The 20,997-nt window shown below is 41.9% G+C and overlaps 1 protein-coding gene across 1 annotated transcript in view; it reads left to right on the top strand.

Annotated features, from left to right (window-relative positions):
- plekhg5b (pleckstrin homology domain containing, family G (with RhoGef domain) member 5b) overlaps window positions 1-20,997 on the top strand; it is a 77,924-nt gene that overhangs the window by 2,998 nt on the left and 53,929 nt on the right. Inside the window, exon 3 of the mRNA XM_017487083.3 lies at window positions 18,076-18,152. Within this exon, the coding sequence (XP_017342572.1) occupies window positions 18,076-18,152 (77 nt within the window). The remainder of the gene's footprint in view (window positions 1-18,075; window positions 18,153-20,997) is intronic.

Genomic DNA, 20,997 nt, shown 5'->3' with positions numbered 1-20,997 from the left:
GTACCAGGGAGGCTGCCAAGAAACCTACTGCAACATTAAAGGAGCTGCAGGAATATCTGTCAAGTACTGATTACTTCCTGCATGTGACAACAATCTCTCATAGTCTTTACATGTCTGGGCTGTGGGGTAGGGTGGCTAGATAGAAGCCCTAAAAAACAAAACAAAACAAAAATATCCAAGCTCAACTTAATCACCCCAAACCATGTGACAAAATGTGTTATGGTCTGATGAGACTAATTCCAAAAGATATATAATAGAATCAAAAGGTGCTTCAACAGAGTATTAGTTTAGGGGTGTGTACACTTATGCAAGGTTATTATAAGTTCCCCCTCCAATTTTTCCCGAAAACTTTTTAATAGTTATACTCTGTAATTTCACATTAAGGGTGGGGAAAAACTTCTGACATGATGATTTATCTTCGTTTATTTATTCATTTTTCAGCACAAAAACCTGCCATTTTAACAGGGGCGTGCAGCCTTCTCATGTCCGTTGTGGTTTCTTTTCTCTTTTTAGACGAAACTCTGAAAAAGTAGCAAAAGCGTTTGCTTTGCGTTAGTTAGGTGAAGTAACCAGGTAAGCAAACAAGCTCTTCTAGACAATAATAACTCGTCGCACCTGTGATGAGATTAGTCTGGCGATATGTAGTACTGGAGCAGGTTATATTTAGCAGCACAGTAATTAAAGCAGAAGCATGGGCTGGTAAGTTATGGAGCACTAAAGCTTGGCTTTAACACATCACAGGTCAATCAATCCTCCCTGAAGTACGAGGCTTTCTAGTGGAGTCAGTGTTGTGTTTAGTTTTGGCTTACGTACTACATTTCTCACTTTAAAGCTATATATATATATATATAATATAATATAATATAATATAATATAATATAATATAATATAATATAATATAATATAATATAATATAATATATAATATAATATATAATATAATATAATATATAATATAATATATAATATAATATAATATATAATATAATATAATATAATATAATATAATATAATATAATATATTATATTATATTATATTATATTATATTATATATTTGCTAATTGTGTGTGTGTGTACCCATATCCCTGTTAATCGTATCTGCAATTTTTTTGGGTGTTGACTAAGTTTCTGCTCTTGATCTCTTGTGCACCTTCCTTTGCAGCTAAATCTGAACCGTTGGTTCCTTGCCGTCAACCAGATCCCCTCACCCAAACAATGTTTAAATCCATTTGCATAGGAAGTAATCTTATCCACAATGTCACTGGCTATTAATTAGCTATCATGAGTTATCACTTCAGCATGCTTGGCAGAGTAGCAGCTACATTTTCCTGCCAAGAGTCACATGACCCCTTAGCCATTACTTGTGTGTGTGTGTGTGTGTGTGTGTGTGTGTGTGTGTGTGTGTTAGTATAAGCTTATTTTTGTTCCAAGCATCATCCAGACAGTCTGATAGAAAGCAGGTGGTATTCTTATAATGGCGTAATACTTCTACAAGGAGCTCACTTGCTAGAAAAGGTGGTATTGTAGGGTTGGAATATTTTTCAGTATAGCAAAGCTGTCCCGGGGCACGTTCTCTTTCTTTCATGTTTCGGCCAGTATTTATTAACATTTATGTTAAATCTTAAGTGTAACTGAGAGCTGTGCTTGGTAAATGGGTTTACCTTGTGTGTGTGCCTCCTAAAAGCCTAAACCACATATGGACACAAACTCAACATAAGCAAAAAAAAAAAAGAAGGATGAAGTCATGACTATTAATACACATACAGTTTAGATCATTCCTCTTTTCATCTTTCCTGCTTTCTTATCATCCCCTTCCATCACTCGTTCCACATGCTATGGAGTTCTTTCATCCCCAGTGTTTTGGTCTTTGGTAAAGATTAGTCTTATTTAATGATGGAGATTAGAAGCCTTTTTGAATGCAGTGATCTCTTTCTATAAAGGATACTGCATTGCCTAAGGGGGATGTTTGAGTTTCTTGAGTCAGAACCTATCTGTAACGCGGCGTAATATATAGACTATTACGGAGCCGCAATCAGGCGTCCTTGAAACCGGCAAAAACGCTTTCGATCTTTTGCACCGACATTGGAAAGAGGGTTTTATAGCTCATTTGAAATTGTCGGCTCGTTAGTGACGTGGAACCGGCTCTCCTGCTTTGTTGGATCAAACTACAGTGGCCTCTACTAATATTGGCACCCTTGGTAAATATGAGCAAAGAAGGCTGTGGAAAAATTGTCTCTCTATTGTTTGAGCTTTTTGTTCACAAAAATACTCTCACTGGATAGGTAAGGCAGGATCTCGGTGCTGCCATGTCCAGTGGTCAGGTCCTGCTCATTAATACTGCTTGCTCCAAAAACTTTAGTTGTGTCTTGTTTCTCTGGCAAATTGGCCCACACCCTCGCTTTTTGAGGTAGATGATGATAACCCTTTTTTTTTTTTTTTTTTTTTTTTTAAAAACTCCTTTTACTAAGGTGTATAGAGGTTGTGCCCTGACACCTTCTCTCTTCAAACTGCTGTTCTAGCCTTTCTTTAGCCCAGGATAGGGCCCACACCCAACTTTATGACTGTTTTGGTGCGTGGCAGACCTCCATTAATAAGCATGTCTTTGCAGGATGAGCTGTCTAATATAAACTCTTGAGGAGAAAGAGGACGTGTCTGCTCTCAGAGCTCCTAGTAATTTCAGCTGTTTATACTGTAAGGATTTTATAAACGAAGGTGAAGAAATTCATAGTTGGTATGAACATCGTAGCGTTTGAATGAACATTATTTGGCTACGGTATTTTACTTTTTTTGGTCGATGTGATGCCGTTGATCAGTTGAATAATTGTTTTCATAGTCATAATTCCCTAATTAAATTTATTTAAAGGCCAAATTTAAGGCTTAAAGGGATGGTTCACCTCAAAATGAAAATTCCATCATCAATTACTCACGCTCATGTCGTTCCAAATGCATAAGACTTTCGTTCATCTTCGGAACACAGATGAAGATGTATATTTTTATGGAACTTGCGAGATCTCGGTCCCTCCATTTACAGTCCAGTAACCAAAACTTTCAAGCTCCAAAAAGTTCATAAAGGCATCGTGAAAGTAATCCATGTGACTCCAATGGATTAATTGCAATTTTATGAAGCGATACGAATGCTTTGTGTGCACGAAAAAACCCCCCTAAAATTAGATCTCAGATGCACGTTCACAAGATATTTCGTCAATAAAGACTTCGTTTTAGTTTTTTGCGCAAACAACAACAACAAAAAAAACAGAAATTGCAACCTTGGCAGTGACTTGAAATAATTTGTGTGCTGTGGCTGTTCAAAATAATCGGCAGTAAAACGGAGATGCACCAAGTTGACATTTGCCATCTATGGTTAGGAGACTGTATCTCGCAGGGCTTGTGTGGTCTCAGGGCAACTAAATTTGAGGGTAGTAATTTTGCAGTTTGGGTAGTTTCAGCATGTTTGTAAATATGAACTGGTATGCTCATTAGTCCTTCAGTTTAGTAATACATATTTATGGGCAAGAGGCAACATGGATGGCTGTGTTGGGTTGAGGATATGAATATGGAACCTTGAACAGATTGAATCACATGCCCAGGCCATGCCCACTTCACAAGAAGTACCACTGTTATACATCAGTCATTGCCATTTTCCATCTTGTCTGCACTATACTGGACTACATACTCACTTTGACTGGAGACCGACCTACAGGTGTCCTGCCCAAAACTGTGGATAGCCCCCTTTTATTTTCTATTCTACACTGAGTGTGTTCTCTCTTCGGATGTTATTTAAAAGTGTTACTGTGCTCCTAGCATCTGCTAGTCATGAGATGGTAATGCCATATAGGGCTGCTGTGTGCTTTCATTAAGGAGCAGGCAATCCAGGACACATCCAACCTCCACTGCCATTGAACACAGAAAGAGCGTCTTAAGACCAAAGCAGATCACACTGGGATGAAGTGGGAATCACTTAGAATGCAACTGGACCCCAAATGCCACGGACCATCTGGCAGTGCAGGGCATTTGTATCTGAGGGTTCCTACCCTGAGAGCGATAACCGGAGCAGATGTTTCCCACACATGCTGGGAGAGCTGTCTGGTATCACAGGAGTACTGGGGTAACTGGCCCTATGGTGTAAGATACCTCAGTCAGCTGGAACTGAGGGTGGTCCATTTGGCACTGAAGGCCTTCTTACTGGTTCTCCAACAATGCCTTGTTCTTTGGTATGAAATGGCCGCATTGTTGGGACTAAACGTACATACAGGGCAGTTGTGTCTACACCTTGGTGCAGCATAGATTGAGGTTTGGTCACATGCACATGCCATTGTCAAGTTAAGACATTGTTGGTTCTAGTTCTTTCTGGCAGAGCTGCATACCCTCTGACACAGGGTGCTCGGGCCCCTGACTGGCTTAACCACCTGTTCTATCCAATTCCTTCTCCAACGCTGATTCTTCCTACCCAGTGCATTATTCAGTAACTACATCACAAAGGCTTACGCCGGGTTCACACTGTACGATTTTGGCTGCGTTTAGGTCGTCCGAGACAAATTTTGAGAATCTTTAAAAGATTCCTATAATCCTAGGCCAAAATCTGTAGTCTTTGATCACCCGGCTTTACTTGTTGATGTTTGGCAAGACCTTGAGATGGTCAACAAGACTTTGACTTCCACTGCTGCTTTCACTAGTTATCAGAACAACCTGGCATATTAGTCCCTGTGTGGATCTGTTTTCAAAGGTGGATTGCAGGATTTAGCATCCCCTACCAGACGCTGTGTCTTTGGTTTGGTCCCTGGGATTGATTTGGTAGCCAAGAACTGTAATTTGAAGTTTCCTTATTGCAGAATCCAGGTTTTCTGCTCTGTGAATAAATCTGTTGACCCTGTGCCCTTGAATGCTGATAAGCCTAGAGATCATTTCTTGCTGTGCCCGTTGCATGTGTCGCAGTGTCGTTTGGACTGGATAGCCATTCGATCCACGGACCAACTGTTTAATTGCTGTGGCCGTTAAGATGCAGTGTGTTCCCATGTCCGTGCAGAGGTTAGCTCCGTGGGGGTGGACATAGGTGCCTGACCCTGTGACATGCCCCACACATAAATTTTACAAGATTAACATTGCCTGTCCCAGTCTTGTGAGTGTAGCGGTATATCTCTGTGCTTTTCAGGGCAACTTTAATGTAAGTCCACATGCTTGTTCCACGTGACCTTGTTGGCAAATATTGTCCAGGTGTTCTGCCAGTTTGGAGACTAATTCTCTATTGGACCTAGTGGCTCAATTAGTGGATGTGTTAACCACGATGTCTTGGCATTTGGAACATGTGCTGGTTCTGCACGAAGATGCTAGGGTATGATTACTATACACATATAAGATTCGTAGAAGTACAGTTACGTACTTAACGAGCAGTATCTATCAGGAGGGAAGTATTTCTCTATTAATTAGAGAAACTAGGTGGATAGTTTAAGAAGATTTAAAAAAAAAAAGAAAAAAAGAAAAGTGCCGTGACAGTGGCAGATAATTAAGCATGTAATATTCCTCAGCTATGCTTATTATGCCAACTGACCACATTTGACTCAAAATTAAAAATGTAATGATTTAGATAAACGCTGAGGTACAGTCAGCAGTAAACATTTCCTGAAATTACATATATGGCTCTGAGTGGACATTTTATTTCGGCAATTATAAGTACAACTCCTGATCTTTCACTTTCAGCAGAAGTCAATGGAAAGACTGAGTTCTGGCGCTCCATGTCAAGCCTGCACTTTCAAAGCTGGTTCAGATTACTACCACATGTCTGTGCAGCGGAGCTCCAAGTGGCCATCCGGCTGCCGTCCTACCCTCTAATTTCTTATCCCAAAATTGGACATCTGAGTTGCTGTACAACATGGTCCCTGCCTTCCCAGACTAGCACAGTGTGTTCTCACTGTGATTCTTTCCCCATTCCAGCTGGCAGATAACAATGAATCAACCTCACCGTAGAGAGTTGATCACAGAGGTGACTTGTTATAAGACTTGGTGCTTCAGTCTCTTTGCAGCATTAGGAAACGCAGAAGCCAAGCTGTCTACTGTGTCCTAAACCCAAACAAAGCTGTTTCAGGGAGAAGTGGATATGATGTCATTCTGATTGTGGCACTGCCACAATTTTTTTTTCTTCTTTTTTTTCTTTTTCCCCTTCCAAAAGTATTTTCCTTGCAGGGCAGCCAGTTCATTTTATCATCTCAGTCTGCTGGTCCTCAGCCTGCATTGTCCTTCCACACAAATACTGAAAACATTAGCGTGGTCACACTGCATTCATAAGGCATAAATCCATCACCAAGCAGAGGGTGCCAGAGTGCGATGAATGCACAAAAATGTCAGGCCTTTAAAGTTTGTGCAAATTATGAGAAAAGTTCACTGTCTGTGTAGGAGGTGGGGTACAAGTGAGTACTTTGTCACCTATATTGAAAGCTATTGGCTCAGACTGTCCCAGCATGCATTTCATCCTGTCGTGAATGCAACATTTGTCTGGACGTGTAGGTTGAATGCCTTCTATTAGCCGGCCCCCTCTGCCATGAGACACCAAGCACTTCTCTCTTTGGCCAGTGCTATCGTTGAGCTTTAGCAACTGGGCCGTACTTTCAAGATGAGGAGTTGTCAAAGGAAGCACCATGTTTGCCATGGTGGAAGGATATCTTAAGAATGGTCCCTCATGGCAGAAGTTGTTGACTGGGCAGATTTCTGGGAGGTTTGCTTTTGTTTCGGCGCTAAAACTCTCGTCTTTAGTTTGTAATTAAAAACTGATGACTGAACAGTTTCTTCATCAAAACATGTTGTCAGATACGTACCCAGAGTCCTGTCAATGGATACAATACTCTCTTTTGGGATAAGAAGCGCAGCGTATTGTTTGGGTAGCCATACTGGCATGCCATGGATCTTGCCTTAACCGTGGAAAGAAACTGTACCAGTTTCTGGTTTATAGAGAATTATTTACTATCGATTGTTCCTCGAGACCTTGGAAGTAGCGTTCACTTGATGGCCTGAGTCGCATGGATTTGGAGCAGACTTGTACACGATATCGGTTCTTGGACAATATAATGGTTGAAGAAATTAGCTAAGGTACAAGCTAGTGATTCTTTTTGACCTCAGAGGAGCCTCACTGTTTGCCATGTTCCTTTACTGGAAGAAGCGGGGGGCCTACGAGTTGGAAACGCTTCCGTCCTCAATACGGGGGGCAGAACGCTACTCCTGGTCCTCCTCTCTGGATGTCATTCATGATCTATATGGTAAAGCTAAATTGCATTCTTCTTAGAAACCTCTCTAAGACGCTGTGCATCGAGTTAGTCTGGATTTATGGGCGTGATGTAATACCTAACTTTTTTTCGTTGGCTTTTGAATTTCCATGTAAGTCCCCTATATTGTTTTTAAAATTCCATGCAGCTTAATATCTAACGGACTAATACGGCAGCTCCAGGTTACTTCTATTAAAAATGTGCTTCCAATAAATAAACATTCCATTTAAAAAATATATATATATTTTCAATCTAATACTGTACAACAGAGGATGAACTGTCTTTCTATAGCCACAAACTGACATCATATCAGCCTTTAACCCTGACATAGTGCAAGTGAAACGTCTGTATTGCAGCATGACATTATGGTTCTCATGCAAATGTAAAGAAATAAATAATGCTGATTTTTAGATCGTCTTTTCAGTTCCCGATAAAGCGCTTTGCGTCTCTAGCCTCTCAGTTGCAGATCTCGGTTATGAACGGAGATCTGCTTGCCACGGTTACTGTTGGAGTTTTTTGGAGTGGGAGTCGCATGTTCTCTGCTTGTCCTCATACTGTAGGTTTCCTCTGGGGTTTCTGGTTTCCTCCCACCTTCCAGAAACCTGTTGGTGAATGGTTTGGGCACTCTAAATGGTCCCCTAGGTGTGAATGAGTGAGTGAATGTGTATGCTTGGTGGCCAGTGACAGTCTGGCATCCTGTCCGTGGTGTGATGGAGTTAAGCAAGCTACACGTGCACGTATAATAAGAATTTGATAGGCCAGGTTGTTTATTGGAGGGAAGGGGCTGGTGTGATTTAGGCACAGTATCAGAGTAACACTCTGGTCATGGTTGTGTTTTGCTATATCCAGAAAATCAGTGCATGTGAATATTAGGGGCTTTCTGACAGGCCGTGTCATGAACTTGCACAAACTAACTGCTAATGAACAACAAATTGTGGGCATCATTACAGCTAGGAGTTGGTGGCTAGCAACCAAACTTGGGGTAAGGAGAATGTCGTATTCTCTCTCATTAGTTTACGATACTCCTGCTCTGCCCCCTCCCCTCTCTGTGCTCGCTCTCGCACACTCGCTCCCTCGCTCCACTCTCACCATTTTCTGGTCCAAGGCCCATTGATTTCTTGGAACAGAGTAGTAAATGGGATTATCACTCGTGTATGGGGAACACTAGATAAATTAGATAAATAACAGCTTCAAGTCAGATTTTAATGGGATTTTTTTTTAAAGGAGTTTTCATGTCTGTGTTTACAAATGAATTTCCGTCTCTTTTTTGCGAAATGTCTAGCTGGTTTATTCTAAAGTGATGAAGCCTATGCGGCCAATTTGTAGGCGCGTTCCAAACGACAGTGATGATAAAGTGCTTACTTCTTTAAAGCGTTTGTTTTTTAAACCCTCTTACAGTTCAAAGTGCCAGCATTTGTTTGCATCTGTATCTCTAAATTTGACCAAATCGGTCTAATCTTTCAAAATCCTGCTGACCCTTTCACACTAGACGATTTTAATCGCTCGCAATCAGTTGTTTGTTGGGTGTAGAGGTGTTCACGCTGCATGATCAAGCCACACACACTACACAGACTTTGACCTGGAGAGATGTCCGCTGAAGCACGCCTGATCCCCGAATCCTGTATTCTCACAGGACTTTGTGGCATTGTCGTTATTTGGTACAGAAACAAGAATTTGGGTACGCCAAATTTTGCCCTCCCTCATAAATGGATGTATATGATTAGAGCGGATGAATTAGATTTTCTCTCTCTAACTGTCCGTTACTTTTATCACTGTAGTTGCAGAGGGTTTCTCACTCCAGGGTTCATCTGCGAGACACGAAACATGCTTGAAGTCACGGCAATTACTCGTGGACTGAGAAAATTGTGTGGACGAACTATTCACTCTAAACGCAGAGGTGTTATTCGGCGACTTGAAATCGTGTAGTCGCGTAGAGTGCGCTTGGCTTGAGTGAAATTGGTGGCAGCGAGGGGGAATTTTTGCTGCTTGGCCCATGTGTTCATTCTAAAATCGAGATGGTTGGAAGATGCTTCGAAGAGCTATAAATCGAGTGCTTAAAAGTTCTCCCTTTGAGACGCTTCAGCGGCAGAAAATGGCCGTGTTGCAGAAGACCGTAATTTCACGGCACGGTGTTTGCTCTCAGCATGTCCTTGCTTGGCCAGGCCCCGGCTTTGCTACCCAGTGTAAAGCGCACATAATTATTTCTGGGGAGTACGGACTGTTCTCGTCACAGCTCAGAGGTCTGCTGGACTCGGTGGCTACCCAGGTATCCAAGTTTGTGTTTAGTTTGAGCAAATTCTGGTTTTTAGGTCTCAACAAGGTGGATCAGTTTTAAGTGGTTTTCATCATCATGGTCATGTACGCTACATGGCTATCCTGCTCTAGGGCAGGTTTTATTTTGGGTAACAAATCACAAACCCAAATCAGCTTTGAGCAAAGTGATGTATAAATCTGATGCATCAAAGTTACCCCTTTAGTGTTTGTGGCGATGACGTCACCGTTTGTGGAGATTCCTGTGGATTTTTTTAGGGATAGATACAACCCCCTGGCTTTTCCTGATACGATATATCTGTACGAAAGATATTGATTTTCAGAAGTTGGTACAGGTTTTCATGTGGTGGCATTATTCCTGTCCGAACATATTTTCACAAATTGATATTTGATTCAAACAATTTACAGCATCTCACAAAAGTGAGTACACCCCTCGCAGTTTTGTAAATATTTGATGATATCTTTTCATGTGACAGCACTGAAGAAATGACACTTTGCTACAATGTAAAGTAGTGAGTGTACAGCTTGTGTAACAGTGTAAATTTGCTATCTCCTCAAAATAACTCAACACACAGACATTAATGTCTAAACCGCTGGCAACAAAAGTGAGTACACCCCTAAGTGAAAATGTCCAAATTGGGCCCAAAGTGTCAATATTTTGTGTGGCCACCATTATTTTCCAGCACTGCCTTAACCCTCTTGGGCATGGAGTTCACCAGAGCTTCACAGGCTGCCACTGGAGTCCTCTTCCACTCCTCCATGACGACATCACGGAGCTGGTGGATGTTAGAGACCTTGTGTTCCTCCACCTTCCGTTTGAGGATGCCCCACAGATGCTCAATAGGGTTTAGGTCTGGAGACGTGCTTGGCCAGTTCATCACCTTCACCCTCAGCTTCTTTAGCAAGGCAGTGGTCATCTTGGAGGTGTGTTTGGGGTCGTTATCATGCCGGAATACTGCATACTGATCATGCTCTGCTTCAGTATGTCACAGTACATGTTGGCATTCATGGTTCCCTCAGTGAACTGTAGCTCCCCAGTGCCGGCAGCACTCCTGCAGCCCCAGACCATGACACTCCCACCACCATGCTTGACTGTAGGCAAGGCACACTTGTCTTTGTACTCCTCATCTGGTTGCTGCCATACACGCTTGACACCATCTGAAACAAATAAGTTAATCTTGGTCTCATCAGACCACAGGACATGGTTCCAGTAATCCATGTCCTTAGTCTGCTCGTCTTCAGCAAACTGTTTGCAGGCTTTCTTGTGCATCATCTTTAGAAGAGGCTTCCTTCTGGGACGACAGCCATGCAGACCGATTTGATGCCGTGTGCGGCGTATGGTCTGAGCACTGACAGGCTGAACCCCCACCCCTTCAACCTCTGCAGCAATGCTGGCAGCACTCATACGTCTATTTCCCAAACACAACCTCTGGATATGACGCTGAGCGCGTGCACTCAACTTCTTTGGTGGACCATGGCGGGGACTGTTCTGAGTGGAACCTGTCCTGTTAAACCGCTGTATGGTCTTGGCCACCGTGCTGCAGCTCAGTGTCAGGGTCTTGGCAATCTTCTTGGCCTAGGCCATCTTTATGTAGAGCAACAATTCTTTTTTTTTTTTTTTTTTTTTTTTTTTTTTTTTTCATATCCTCAGAGTTCTTTGCCATGAGGTGCCATGTTGAACTTCCAGTGACCAGTATGAGGGAGTGTGAGAGCGATGACACCAAATTTAACACACCTGCTGCCCATTCACACCTGAGACCTTGTAACACTAACAAGTCCCATGACACCGGGGAGGGAAAATGTCTAATTGGGCCCAATTTGGACATTTTCACTTAGGGGTGTACTCACTTTTGTTGACAGCGGTTTAGACATTAATGGCTGTGTGTTGAGTTATTTTGAGGGGACGGCAAATTTACACTGTTACACAAGCTGTACACTCACTACTTTACATTGTAGCAAAGTGTCATTTCTTCAGTGTTGTCACATGAAAAGATATCATCAAATATTTACAAAAATGTGAGGGGTGTACTCACTCTTTTGAGATACTGTACATGAAATGAAATTACGTGAAATATGTTGGGATTAAAAGTTTTCAATCTGTTTATTAATCAACCCACACATTTGCACAATCGGCAGTGTTCCACTATCAGTGCCCCCTAGCTTTGGCAACCGTAACGGTCTGCGCAATCATCTTTTGCTCTTTCTTGCACATCTCAAACGCCCCCCCCCCCCCCCCCCATTTTGAATGCTGTTGGCTGTTTTGCAGTAAACGTCTGGTTTTTATGTGCACGCGCATGATGAGTAAACTTTGATTCGAGGTTAAAACGTGGGTTGACAGAGTTCATAACCAACATCTCGAAACCTATCCATCTTAAAAAATAACCCATGTTTGATTTGTTTGGTTTTGTCAACTCAAAACTTACGGTTTGTTCAACTCCCTTCGTGCAACAGGCCTCAGAACGGTAAAGAAGAAGATGATGCCGGAAGAACATGCCATGGTTGGATCCTTGATTAGGACAGTTAACGCCCATCTGCTCAGTTGTATCTCATCTCAATTCTAAGTCGTTGCGGATAACAGTGTCGGCCCCAGACGAGCAAATGTATATATTCTTGTTTTCAGTGAGCTCTATCGTCTAATCCTGCATTTAGTAGAAACAGTAGATGGGTACACATGGTGCTCGAGTTTATCCAGAGTTCCCTGTGGAAACTTTTTAAGCAACAACAGTGTCTGGCTGGCTCATGGACTCTCATTATGCTTTTCCAGCGGTCTGAGCTTGAGACCTGGAGATGAGAGGGTTTCTGCTGTCTTTGTTTATAGATTTCTTTTTTGTTTCCCCACTTCCGTGGGTGCATCTGTGTTTAGAAGAAGCGTAATGGTGTGAATCATTTTGCAGGCTGCGCTAACATCAAACACAGCTTCACTTAAGCCTCAGTGCCACTACAGGCAGCTGCAGCTGGGATCTTTTTGAACGGAACAAAGAGACCGTATGCTAGGCCACGTTTTCCACCGACGGTGCAGGAGGAGCATCTCATTCGGATTTTCCATTCTTTGCCTTAAATGACTCGTTCCTTCGAACGTTTTCACACCTTCACCAGCTATTTGTGAATGTACTATTGCTTTTTAATTTTTTTTTTATTATTATTAATAATCCATCCAGAAACCGTGCATATAAATAGCATCTGGCTTCTTGCTATTTGTCTGGTGACTGACATGGCAGTCCCTCTAGGGTTTTGCGATCGCGGAAATGAAAGCAAAATCGTGCACACTCCGCAGTATTCAGAGGAGCTTGCGATTTTTGAACAGTGCCGCAGATTTTTGGGCCAAGACACACCATATGACGGAATCCCAACACTCATCCTGTCAAAGCCCTCTTCGATCCACGTGTGTCGAACATGAGTGCAGCTAAAAGGTCTCATTTACCAACAGACGTCGCTGCGAAACACTGTGAAAAACCTCGCAAGTTGCATTGCAAATTTTGAAAAACGCCGCAGCGAAATCGAACTTTTTTGGCAGCAACAATCGCAAAAATGCTCCTACAAAATCCTGTACAGACTCGCATGGAACTATTTCTAAACTATTTGGACCGTAGAGATTTTTGACGTGATCTAATTGTTCAAAGGTCACTCTTGACTCAAAAACCAAAGTTCACTCACGAGATATTGTTCACACGGTGCTTTTGTCCAGCCGGTGTTGTATCAGTGAAATGAATTAGCGTCTCAGCTTTTGTCCTGGTAGCTGAAGGAAACCCTTTGTTCCGTGCTGTCTGTTTTGCGGGTGAAGCCTTCCCACGTAACCTGCCTTCAGTCTTCACTGTGTACGGCTTCCTGCTAACGGGCAGCTGGAGCAGGAGACCGGGATTCAGACTGGGGAAGGAATCTCCTACCACATGTAGGAAAAAAAAACGTATCAAAGCTGGCTGGAAGAAGACCATCGTTCTCCTACAATTGAAATGTGGGTCTTTTTTTCAAGGCTGAAAAAGGCTAGCCTTGTTTGGGATGATGATGATGGCTTGTACCTTAAGGACATCCATCTAAATAATCAATCAATCAATCAATATTTTATGAAATAAACTTTACACACAATGATTTAAAAGTTCATTTTTCTTAAAGAAATAACCGTAATATGTGGCAAAATTATTGGTACCTCCAAGTACCATTTATAATGTATGCAAGGACATTGTCTTCCTTGTATTATTATTATTTTTTAAAATAGCTTTTAATTTCCAGGCTCTCTGATGTTGAGTTCTGACCACTTCTTGTTTCCTGAGGTATAAGTGCAAGGTTGCAGACACGTAAAATTCATTTGTCATCCGTTAACACGGGGGGAACCAAAGCGCTTTCAGCACAATATCAAATCTGTGGACACCTGAATATCGAACATCTCATTCCAAAACCGTGAGCATTAATATCGAATTGTTCCTCTTTGCTGCTGTAACAGCCTCCACTCCTCTGAGAAGGCTTTCCACAAAATTTGGACCAAGGCTTGGGGGATTTGTGCTCATTCAGCGACAAGAGCACAAGGGGTTGCCCACCACCGTCCAGCAAGAAGACCTGGTCCCAAGTTGGTGTTCCAAATCATCCCAGAGGTGTTGAGTGGGGGTGGGATCAGGGCTCTGTGCAGGCCACTCGAGGTCTTCCACACAAACACTGGTAAACCATGTATTCATGGCATTGTCTTGCTGGAAAAGGAACTCCTTAATGCTGCAGCATACAAAGACTTTGTAGACAACCGTGTTTTCGACTTTGTGGCAACAGTTTTGCGGAAGACCCTCAAATGGGTGTTCCTCGTGTGCCCCTTTTGGCCGTACTGTAAAGTATAGTTGTTGGCCTATGCAAGTCAGGAAAATGCACTACCTGTTGACAATATTCACTAATCATTAGCCCGAACATCTGGGACAAACAGATTTTGTCTTGACTTTCGCAAAACGACGTTGACTCTGCATTCGGTGGGCAGTTACCACGATCCTTTAACTATCGTACATGCTTCTGAACCATTCCACCTGCTGCACTACATTCAGCCAGGTCCAAAAATATTTGGACATTGGCAAAGTTATTGTCATGCGATCAATATGAGCTCAAAGTGCAGACTTTCAGGCTTATTTTAAATCGGGAGAACACGGTATGGATTACAGCGCTTTTTATATAGGGTCTCCCCCTTTTTAAGTCCAATGATTTGACTCAACTCTCTCCAGCTTACTACACCTAGTCACGTGTTGACCGAAAGTAAAGATTCTAGACAGGATTGACGACTAAATTAGGCGTGTCACGAGGACAGAACACTATAACTTAGCTGTAGAGTAACGATGTGCTATAAGTTTCCAGGCAACCAAAACGTGAGCATGGGAAACACATTGGAGCTTTTACTTGGCCGGCGAGATGGCTAATGAATTGATGGTCTGTCCATGGCAGATGATCAGGTGAAAAAATTTGTGGCGCAGTTAAAGTTTTGCCAGGAAGGGGGTGCCCCACATACAGTGAGGAAGATGGTGAAGAAAGGAAAAGATCTGTTTGAGAATCTTTTAATTGATTGTTGGGTTTTCCAAATCTATTATATTTGATCTTGCAGCTCCTGAACCTCATCAAGCAGCGTTTGAACAAGACCTGGAATTGTGCTGTGGTCAGAAACGTGAAACTTTTTTGGAGATCAACTTTTTCACCACCGTGTTATTCTGAAAACGTGAACTGCAAACAAGGAAATGTTCACTATAAAATATGTCAATGGTTATGGCTTGATGCTTTGTGGCTGGTGGTTTAGCTAATGACCCAGAACATGCTTACAGATCATCAGTGAAATGGTTGTGGAGCACAAAATCAATGTGGCCGTCTTGGCTTCTGCATTTGAGCAGTGTTGAAAGCCAGGGTTTCAGTCAACAAAGAATGAGGTTTTTCTCCAAATTATAGACTTTTTTTTTTTTTTTCTTTTTTTTTTTCTTTATCTGTCTGGTAAAAACCCGTGAGTACACATTGCATTGTCTTTGATTCAATTTGACTTTCAAAGGTCAAATTAATTTGATTGATCAACATTTTAATCATGCCCTTTCAGGTTGTCCATCCAAGATTCTGTGAGATATATTTCAAGAACAAGTGGTTGAATGTTTGTAGGATTTTATATGGAAGTATCGTTGTAACCGGCAGATCAAGGTCACAGCGAGATCATGTGGCTAAAAGTATTAGACTTGTTGGTGGGGGAAGCATCCCGTCAACGCTGTCAGCTACTACTTTTTTATTGTTGTATTTTTGGTCAGTTTTATAGTATTTTGTGTTAAGTTTCAAATAGGAAATATTGTGGTTGGAGAGTTAATTCTTTTGAGAACCACATCCACAGAGGGTTTGATTCTCAGTGCTGCACTTGTTACACTAAAGGCAACAATATAGACATTTCAGGGCTGTGTCTGGGGCAACTGAGGATGCGTGGTGTTGTAATTGATCCCTTAAAAATCTTGAGTTTATATGCTAGTTCCCAATGGTGCTGGTCCTGGAGTCTTTCTGTTCTAGACATTGAGCTCATCAGGTGTTTACAATCCCTTTAATGGGGGATTCATGGGAGGTTGATGGGCAATAGGCTTGGTCTTTTTTTCTTGTTAATCAATTGACGAGTTTATTGCGGCGTGCCATCTGGGGCAAGTGCTGAATTATTCAGTGCAGGACCAGGATTGAAACCCCGATTAAAGCAAATATTGGTATTGGTTGATGTGCCCAACGGTTAAAACGTTCCTTTTGTCGAACCAGTCTCACATAGTCACTCAAACTTGGCTTTTTTTTTTTTTTTTAATTATTTTTTTTGGTTTTTGGGTGTGACTACTTTTCTAAAAGGAAAGAGCCCTGGCTTTCGCTCTTCAACGTTCTACCTCATTGCCATCACACGTGTGCATGTGGCTGCGGGAGCTTGTAGCACGGTTTTATTTGTGTGCTTTGGGCTTAATCAGCAGCGCTGAAGTCACGAATTCCTGTCTGAGCGAGAGAGCAGAAGAGAGAACTTGCTGACTTAGACTGTCGCTACTCTTCACACCTAGTCATTACCATCCACTGACTCATGCTAAAGCTAAAATTACTGCCTATCTAAGAAGTCTCTTGCCCGGACCAGTTTCTTTACTCAACTTGCTGCACGTAGTTCTCCACTGACCCTCCACCTTCAGTTTGGACATTTGTAAAGCTGTCATTTGTGTTGCCAAATGCAGTTTGAGATCATCAACATTACCAGCTTATGCAAAATGCTTCGTCTGCTCCAACTGCCTACTGTTGTGTTTATGCTATCCAGCTCCTTCCTGTGTTTAATCGGATCTCCAAATTAGGTTTGCAAGCAGAGCTCCAGCTACATAGCACTTCTGTATTTAAAACAAACAAACAAACAAACAAACAAACCTGCAGGCTTAATAAATAAAAAGATCAATGTTTTGGAATGGCGTTGTTAGACCCCAGCTCTAAAGCTTATCGAAACCTGTGGAAAGACTCTGGGAGGGCTGAGCACAGGAGATCCCCTCGCAGTCTGATTGATCTTGAGCGGTTTTGCACATAATAAAATCGCCAAATCAAGATGTGTTAAGTTGGTGGACTCTAACCCAAGAAGATCGCGTGTTGTGTTACAAGCAAAAAGGTTTCCAAATGAACCGCTCTGAGGACGTAAACACACCAGGGTTCGATTCAAATGGACTACACCCTGAAAAGTGTCCTTGAAGTGTCTGGCCCCAGATATTCCTCTTCCATTTAGACTTGCCTGATTCATTCTGATGCAAGTTCTTCTGCTGCACTTGTGACTCACTTTCTGCTGCTATGGAAAGACACATGTGGACACCCTAAAGATTTCACTACCCAAGCCCTCAGAAGGTAGTCTCACTGGGATGCTTGTAACTGCTGCTGTATTCATAAAGACCATGACGCTCATACTGAACATCCCTGCAAAATATTTCGTGCTATTTTTGTCCTACTTTATAGTACACACTTGTAGAAGTGTGATGATTTATAATTCCACTATCTCGTACCATCCGGAAAAGGACGGTTTCCCTTTTGGCGTCGGTTCTTCTCAGCTTTTCTTTCTCGTGTCGTGTTGGAGTTTTTCCTCGCCACTCTCCTCTCTACCTTGCTCATAGAGACCTGAATCTATATCCAGATTTCTATAACGCTGCTTTGCGGCAATGTTGGTTTATAAAAAGCGCTATAGAAATAGAATAGAACTGAATCGGACTCGTCCTTCACCAGAAGCAGGATGGCCATACTGTATCAGGATTCCTGTCCTTTTTTTTTTTTTTTTTTTTTTTTTCTTTCTTTTTTATATTCTTGTTTCCCCTCTTTAATCTTCCTTTAATCCTTCCCCCTCCACCACAGACCCGTATTCACTCCGCAGTCCTTACTTGGGCCTTAATCTAGTCTACAATGACCTGTTTCTTTTTTGATCCGATAGTCAAATGTCATTGCGCTCTCTCCTTGCACCCCCCCCCTTTGCTTTTGATGGCATGTATTCCAGTATGTGTGCGTGATTGTGTGATGTGTTTTGTGTGTGAACTCCTCTGATTTAAGACCGGCTGAATTAACGACATCACTTGCTGTATTGTTCCAGATGAGAAGGCTGCCCAGGAGGAGGAGTGTGTGGAGTGTCAGCATCCTGACTGCAGCGAGCGCCGTCGGGCCTCCAAGGTAAGAGCTGGTCGGGCCACACATTCTTTACACAGCTCTGTGGAGGGTCCTGGCTGAATTATTACCACACACACGCACACAGACACACAGACAGTCAGTCTCATTCTCTGGCTTTTGCCTTCTATGTGTTTGTGTGGTGAGTCAAGGCTTTATTACTAATAAATATGGACAGTATTTCTCACAAAGTTAGCCTGTGTGTGTTCTGTTATCTCTCTCTCTCACCCTTCCTCTGTTCCGGTCAACAACCACTTCATCAAGATGAGAAAATAGGCTGAACATTCTGGACAGAAAATAAAGCCCTTATGTACACACAACCTTACCTTTGAGCCTATAATGTAACACTGCCACAGCAGTAGCGCTACACGATGCGCTTGTTTTGCGTAAACCGTGGAGAGTAAGAGTTGCGACGAGGTAATAAGATACATCAGCTTAAATATATATATATATATATATATATATATATATATATATATATATATATATATATATATATATATATATATATATATATATATATATATATATATATATATATATATATATATTTCTTTTTTTTTTCTTTTTTTTTAATTTTTTTATTCATGTCCCCACACTTGGGTTCCTTCATCTCACATCATGAAGTGTTTAATGCCTCACATACCACAGCGACAGCCAACAATTGCAATTTTAATTCATTAGTGAACGGCACATGATGATTTCTAACTGTTTATAGTTATGTTTAATGTAGCGGAATGTTCACGAGGCGAGCTAGTTCCTGTTCTCCATTACGTTGGGGAGCACTTTTAACCAGTCGTTTCTCCTTTGTGATGTTAATAAGGGAGAAACGGAAGGGATAAATAAAGTTTCACGTCGAGCGCTCGGTTTCGTTTAAAGAACCGGGATCTATCAAAGTCTGAACTGCGCAGGCTCTTTGTGGAAGTGTGTCATGGCACGAACGAAGGAGATTTCTGAGGACCTCAGAAAAAGAGCTGTTGATGCTCATCGGGCTGGAAAATGGTACAAAACCATCTCTAAAGAGTTTGGACTCCACCAATCCACAGTCAGACAGATTGTGTGCAAATGGAGGAAATTCAAGACCATTTTTACTCTCCTCAGGAGCGGAGACCAACAAAGATCACTCCAAGAGCAGTACGTGTAATATTCTGTGACGGCACAAAGGAACCAGGGTAACTTCTAAGCAACTAAAGGTCTCTCTCACATTGGCTAATGTGAATGTTCATGAGTCCAGCATCAGGAGAACACTGGACAACAATGGTGTGCATGGCAGGGGTGCAAGGAGAAAGCCACTGCTCTCCAAACAGAACATCGCTGCACGTCTGCAGTTTGCTAAAGATCACGTGGACAAGGCAGAAGGCTACTGGAAAAATGTTTTGTGGAGAGATGAGACCAAAATGGAACTTTTTGGTTTAAATGACAAGAGTTACGAGTTTGAAAGTTGAATACTTATCCCCTCTGCTAAACACGGTGGTGGTAACATCATGGTTTGGGTTTTGCTGGACGGCTTGCCATCACTGACGGAACAATGAATTCTGAACTATACCGGTTAATTGTAAACGAAAATGTCAGGACATCTGTCCATGAACTGAATCTCACGAGTCGTTCTACCAAAGAACGGTTAAAGAAGAATAAAGTGAATGTTTTGGAACGGCCGAGTCAAAGTCCTGAATTTAATCCAATAGGAATGTTGTGGAAGAACCTGAAGCAAGCAGTTCATGTGAGGAAACACACCAACATCTCAGAGCTGAAGCCGTTCTGTACCGAGGAACGGGCTGAAACTCCTCCAAGCCGATGTGATCAACTCTTACCAGAAATGTTTAGTTGCAGTTATTGCTGTACAAGGGGGTCACACCAGATACTGATCCAAAGGTTCACATACTTTTGCCACTCGCAGATATCTCCTCAATAAGTAAATAACCATGTATAATAACTTTTGTACCATTCGTTTATTTGGGTTGTCCTTATCTACTTTTAGGACTTGTGTGAAAATCTGATAATGTTTTAGAGCATATTTTTGCAGAAATCTAGAAAATTCTAAAGGGTTCACAAACTTTCAAGCACCCCTGTATTTAAACAAAGCAAAAAAACACTGGCTGAGGGGCACGTAGGCCTAAAATGTACCAAAACTCATTTATCCACTGGTCAGAAACCTGCCAATAGGAAGAGGTGAACAGAACTTTGCCAAGTGCACATAGAAATCATCATCACCACCTGACCATGGAGTTGCTGCTCGATGATTTAGATCAATGACTAGTTTAAAACATTTTGTGCATTTCGTCCATTATTTTCTCTTATTTGTCGGTCCAGATATCCAGAGCGTGGCATTTCATTCAGCGCTATAGCTGTTCTCAATTTGTGCATTGAGAAGCTCGCATAAAAACAAACAAATAAATAAATAAATACATGCCATGTTTGAATTGACTGAACTGCAGAAAGAGAAAAACTGTGTAGTATTTCAAGGTGGGAAAACGTTAGAATTCTTAAACCAACAAAAAAAAACAGACATTCATTGATTACATAAGTATTCACTCCCCTTGGATTAACCATATTTGGCTGCAGTTACAGCTGAGACGGATTTTTTTTTTTTTTTTTTTTGGGGGGGGTTGGTTATATCTCTATCGGCTTTGCACATCTGGAGCCCGATATTTTTTGCCTGTTCTTCTTGGCAAAATGGCTCAAATTCCGTCAGTTTGAATGGAGAGTGTTGGCAATTTTTCAAGATTTGCCGGTCAGATTGAGGTCTGGGTTCGACTCCCGTCAATCGCTATTATGACAGCAGGGTGTTTTAGTAGCAAACAGTGCAGCAGTCTGAGCGGTGTGTTTTTCTAGAAGCGTCCTGCAAGCCGAT

This window comes from Ictalurus punctatus, chromosome 15 (genome assembly GCF_001660625.3).
Source record: "Ictalurus punctatus breed USDA103 chromosome 15, Coco_2.0, whole genome shotgun sequence".
NCBI classification, from domain to species: Eukaryota; Metazoa; Chordata; class Actinopteri; order Siluriformes; family Ictaluridae; genus Ictalurus; species Ictalurus punctatus.
The sequence above is the reverse complement of the archived record's forward strand: the minus strand, read 5'-3'. Positions and strand labels throughout refer to the sequence as shown.